This window comes from Miniopterus schreibersii (assembly GCF_964146895.1).
Source record: "Miniopterus schreibersii genome assembly, chromosome: 4".
Classification (NCBI taxonomy): domain Eukaryota; kingdom Metazoa; phylum Chordata; class Mammalia; order Chiroptera; family Miniopteridae; genus Miniopterus; species Miniopterus schreibersii.
In genome coordinates, this window is record NC_138105.1 from 68,663,260 (window position 1) to 68,668,994 (window position 5,735).

The 5,735-nt window shown below is 41.9% G+C and overlaps 1 protein-coding gene across 1 annotated transcript; it reads right to left on the minus strand.

Annotated features, from left to right (window-relative positions):
• Positions 1–572: 572 nt before the first annotated feature.
• Positions 573–1,535, minus strand: LOC308556302 (olfactory receptor 7E24-like; the record flags this gene model as incomplete). The annotated part of the gene is made up of 1 exon (XM_081135457.1): positions 573–1,535. A coding segment is annotated over one exon (963 nt), but the record flags the coding sequence as incomplete, so codon positions are not given.
• Between the last annotated feature and the right edge of the window lie 4,200 nt (positions 1,536–5,735).

Sequence of the window (5,735 nt, forward strand, 5' to 3'; positions counted from 1 at the left end):
TTGGGCCAGCTTCTAGCTCAGGGTAGGCAAGTGAAATGAACATTCCAAGGACAAGGGTGAGGGTGAGGAGTCTCTGATTCCCCACGTCCAGCTCTTGGGCCCACTGGCAGTCACATCTTCTTGATGAACTCCTCCAACAAACCCAGTCATCAGTATTTATAAAATTCTCCAGGGCATTCCAAAAAAACTCACAATTGAAAACCAGTAAACTGCATCCTCAGAAATTACCTGAATAAATAGATTTGACAGATGCAAAGTTTGCACGGAAAATACTCGAAACTATGGGAAAGATGTAAAGTTTAAGGATATACTAAGAGAATTGTGCATTTCACATGGATACAGAGTCAATGAGGAGAACCTCCCATGCATTTATTGTGATGTACAAAGGATCTCAGGATACTCTGCCAATTCAACGTGAGACAAATCAAAACAAGCAAAGTTCATAGGTGAAGCACAGAGGAATGAAAACCATGAGACTAAAAAGAATGTGACCAAGGAAACAGTATTCACAGGTCTCCAAGTTTGGTTTCACTAGTTTTTCCAGCCACACTCCAGAAAGGATTCCACAGATATTAAGATGAGACCCCTCTGCTGTAGAGCCTCCATAGGGCACACTTAATGTCCCTGTTCCTCAGACTGTAAATGAACGGGTTCAGCATGGGAGTGACTACGGTATACATGACTGAGGCCACCACATCCTTCCTGGGGGAAGGGAACAAAGCTGACCCAAAGTAAACTCCAATGGCTGTTCCATAAAATAAGCAGACAACTGACAGGTGAGAAGCACAGGTGGAGAAGGCTTTATACTTCCCACCTGTTGATGGGACTCTCAGAATGGAGGAAACAATTTTATAGTAAGAGAGAAGGATCCCAGAGAGTGGAACACCACCAAAGATGACACCAACAAAATACATGACTATGTTATTGGTGAAGCTGTCACAACAGGCAAGATAAAAGAGTTGAGAAGGATTACAGAAGAAATTAGAAATGTTTACATCCTTGAAGCAGGTAAGTTGTACCACAATCCAATAGTGCAGCTGGGAGTCCGAAAGGCTGATGAAAAATGACACCAAGACGAAGAAGCAGCAGAGGCAGGGGCTCATGATGACTGAGTAGCGCAGAGGGTGACAGATGGCCACAAACCGGTCATAGGCCATCGCAGTCAGGAGGAGAATATCCAAACATCCAAAAAGCATATAAAATGACATCTGTGTCAGGCAGCCAAAATAGGAGATGGCTCTGCTTTGAGTCTGGATGTCCACAATCATCTTTGGGACGGTGGTGGAGGTGAAACACATGTCAGCCAAAGAAAGGTTGGCGAGGAAGAAGTACATGGGGGTGTGGAGGTGGGAGTCAGAGCTGACAGTCAGGATGATGAGCAGGTTCCCCAGCACGGTGACCAGGTACAGGGACAGGAAGAGCCCGAAGAGGAAAGGCTGCAGGTCCGGATCATCTGAGAGTCCCGCGAAGAAGAATTCTGAGACACGTGTTAGATTTTGTAGTTCTATGTATCTGGGACACCTTTTGAGAAAGAAAAGAGGGTAGGGAAAAAGAAATTAAGTAAATGGGCACACCACACTCTGTCAGTATTTTCTATTCAGGCCATGCACTTGTGAGGTCATACACCCCAGTACCTTTAGCAATATTTCTCAGTATGACAAGTCCTATCTAATTAGAACTGTTTCTTTGTTGGTTTCTGTGTTATTCACCTCTTTCCATACACACTTTACCTACCAGAAACTCAACTGAAGAGTATCAGAGGAGCAAGGACATTAGAGATAATAAATGAAAACTCACAGGAAAACACAGCCTACTTCTTTCTTTTTTTAATTTTATTTTTTCTATCCCCTTTTCTCCCCCTTTGCCCTCTCCACTTCCACCCATCCTCCTCCACTCCGGCAATCACCACACTGTTGTCCATGCCCATAGTTCTCTCTATTTTGTTTCTCTTTTTTACTCAATCCCTTCCCACCCTCCCTCACCCCCAGCCTACATCTTTAAAAAATATATATAGAATAAGAAATACCCTTCAACCAAGATGGCAGCAGATTAAGTGGAAACTACACTAACCTCCTCACAGGACCAAACTGGAATTACAACTAAATTATTTTTAGAAAATCCTCGTGAATAATCAACTGAAGACTAACTGGAGAGAAGCTTTATAACGACATAGATACAGAAGAAGCCCTATCAAGACTGGTAGGAAGTGTGGACACATGACAGGGCTGGCCTAGCTCTCAAGGATGGCAGCTGAAATTCCAAAGAAATAATTCAGCTGTGGGCTGGTTCCTCCTCAGAAGTGTGGGATCTAAACCCCAAATGGGCTCCCAAGCCTAGAACACCAGAACTGGGAAAGGCACCCACATAACATCCACCTGTGAAAAGCAGTGGGGTTTCTATCTGCCAGGGAGAGATGGCATAGAAACAAGGGCACACTATAGAAGGGCGAAGGCACACAATTTTATTCTCAGCCACTCAACCTGAGCTCTGGTGGAGGGAGGGTAGAGCAGACTAGAGCGTCATGAGAAGAGTCTGGGGTTGATGGCTCTGGGAAGAGAGCTGAAGGGTCAGCCACCAGGATCCCTGTACTGAGTCATTCCCCCATATTTCAGAAGCCAGCTTTCTTGAGCAGAGCACTCCCCTCCATCAGCCTGGGGAGAAGCAATAGCCCCATCCACTGGAATGCCTCTCACCCACCCTATGGAGTATATGCCTTGCGGAGGAATACTTAACAGGCAGCCTGCAGGCAGAGGTAGATCTCTGGGTGCTTTGAGACTTTTGCTGACCTACCCCCAGGCCTGGTACTAGTAAATGCTGGCCTTGGTGAACAGCTTGGTGCTTTCTGCACATACCTGGGACCAGTAGAAGAAGCCACAAGCTATGAATCACTGATAGTTCCAAACAGGCTGCCCAGGGCCAGTTACGGGCAGCTTCTGACAGAGGCCTGCACTGGAATCCCTCTAAAGAGGCCCAGAACCAATATACTCAGTGGCCAGCTACAGACAACAGCACAGCAGGATCCAATAAGCTTCATAAACAACATATTCACAGGGTCATATCGGCCGACACCAAACCCTGCCAAGGCAAATTCTGCTTCATGTGATCAGCACCTGCACGGCACCTCCACACTGTATTGGTGGTTGAGCCTCACAGTCAGTCAGCCTGAGGGTCAATCCCAGACAAAAATGGCCAAAAGCAATCAAGACTCAATTACAATTGGAGGGCCCACATAATGCACACAAGGGGCATTCCTAGAGCACCCAGCTCAGATGCTCAGGGAGACTGTGCAGCTGGGTCCAACAGAACACCTACTACATAAGGCCACCCTATCAAGACTGGGAGTAATAGCATATGTACCTAATACATAGAAACAAACAAAAAGAGGCAGCCAAAATGGGGAGATAAAGAAAAGACCCCAAATGAATGAACAAGAGAATTCTCCCAAAGAACAGCTAAATGAAATGGAGGCAAGCAATTTATCAGGTATAGAGTTCAAAGTAATCATTATAACTATGCTCAACAGCATGGGGAGAAAAAAAAAAAAAAAAGACTTAGAAACAGAAAAAAGGACCAGTCAAAAATCAAGAAAGCTATATCTGAAATAAAGAATACACTGGAAGGAATAAACATTAAGTTGAATGAAGCAGAGGATCGAATAAGTGATTTGAAAGACAAATGAGAGAAAAACACCCAATCAGAGCAGCAAAAAGAAAAAAGAATTTTAAATAATGAGGCTAGTTTAAGAGACCGTTGAGACAACATGAAGTGTAACAACACCCACATAAAAGGGGTACTAGAAGGAGAAGAGAGAAAGCAAGGAATTGAGATCCTATTTAAAGTAATAATGTTTGAAAACTTTCCTAACCTGGTGAAGGAAACTGAAACACAAATCCAGGAAGCCCAGAGATTCCCAAACAAGATGAACCCAAAGAGACTCACACCAAGACACATCACAATTAAAATGGCAATTGTTAAAGACAAAAAGAGAATCAAAGCTGCAAGAGAAAGGCAGTTAGTTACCTACAAGGGAGCTCCCATAAGACCTTCAGCTGATTTCTCAACCGAAACATTTCAGTCCAGAAGAAATTGGCATGAAATATTCAAAGTGATGACAAGCAAGCACCTACAACCAAGGCTATTTTACCCAACAAGTCTATCATTTAAAATTGAAGGAGAAATAAAGAGCTTCTCAGACAAGAAAAAGCTAAAGGAGTTTGTTACCACCAAACCAGTATTACGAGAAATGTGAAAGGTCTTGCTAGAAGAAGAAAAAGGAAGATGAGAAGGAGGAGGAGGAAGAGGGGAAAGAAAAACAGAGGAACATAGTTTAAAAAATAAAATGGCAATAAATATGTACCAATCAATAATCACTTTAAATGTGAATGGCTTAAATGCTCCAATCAAAAGACATAGGGTAGCTGAATGGATAGAAAAAAAAAAAGACCCATGTGCATGCTGTCTTCAAGAGACCCACCTCAGAATGAAAGATACAGACAGGCTAACACTAAAGGGATGAAAAATATATTTCATGCAAATGGAAAGGAAAAAAACTGGGGTAGCAAGACTTAAATCTGATAAAATAGACTTTAAAACCAAGGCTATAGTAAGAGACAAAGGGCATTAAATATTGATAAAGGGAGCAATTTAACAAGATTATATAAGCCTTGAAAACATTTATGCACCCAACATAGGAGCACCTAAATATGTAAACCAAATATTGATGTACATAAAGGAAGAGACTGACAGTAATACAGTCATAGTAGGGCATTTTAACACTCCCTTAACATCAATGCATACATCTTCCAGACAGAAAGTCAACAAGGAGATGGCAGCCTTAAATGACACACTAGACCAGATGAATTTAATTGATATCTTCATAGCATTTCACCGCAAAGCAGCAGAATATACATTCTTTTCAAATGCACATGGAATGTTTTCTAGGACAGACCACATGTAAGGACACAAAGCTAGTCTCAACAAATTTAAGAACTGAAACCATCTTCTCTAACCATAATGCTATGAAACTACAAATAAATCACAAGAAGAACACTGAAAAACACACAAAGGCGTGGAGGCTAAATAACATGATACTAAACAATGAATGGGTAAACAATGAGATTAAGGAAGAAATCAAGACACCTTGAAACAAGTGGAAAATGAGAACACAACAACCCAAAATCTCTGGGACACAGGGAAAGCAACCCTAAGAGAGTAATTCATAGCAGTTACAAGCCTATCTCCAGAAACAAGAAACTCAAATAAACAATCTAATGTTACACTTAGAGGAACTTAGAAAAGAACAACAAACAAAGCCCAAAGTGAGTAGAAGGAAGGAAACAATAAAGATCAGTGCAGAAATAAACAAAATAGACACAAACAAGCACTATTTTATCTTGTCTATAGTCCTATGGGACGTTCCCGAAAGGGGTGAAAACACCGGCATGAATGGTCAAACGTGTGGAATTCACATTGCCCACTTTGTTTCTATAAATAATGGAAGAGACTATTCAATATTTAACTGAGATTTTCTGTTTTTGATGCCTCCTCTCTGCCAAGTTATAGCCTTGGGGTGGGAGATCAGAAATGCATGAGACTCCATCATTTCCTTCCATATACTACGCATGTACTTGTAAAAACAAAAATGAAACGTCGTGTCAGGGATGTAGGGAAACCATAACTTCAGGTCACCAAATACTTAAGTCAAATGACATGAGAATTAGCCTTATCATTATTAC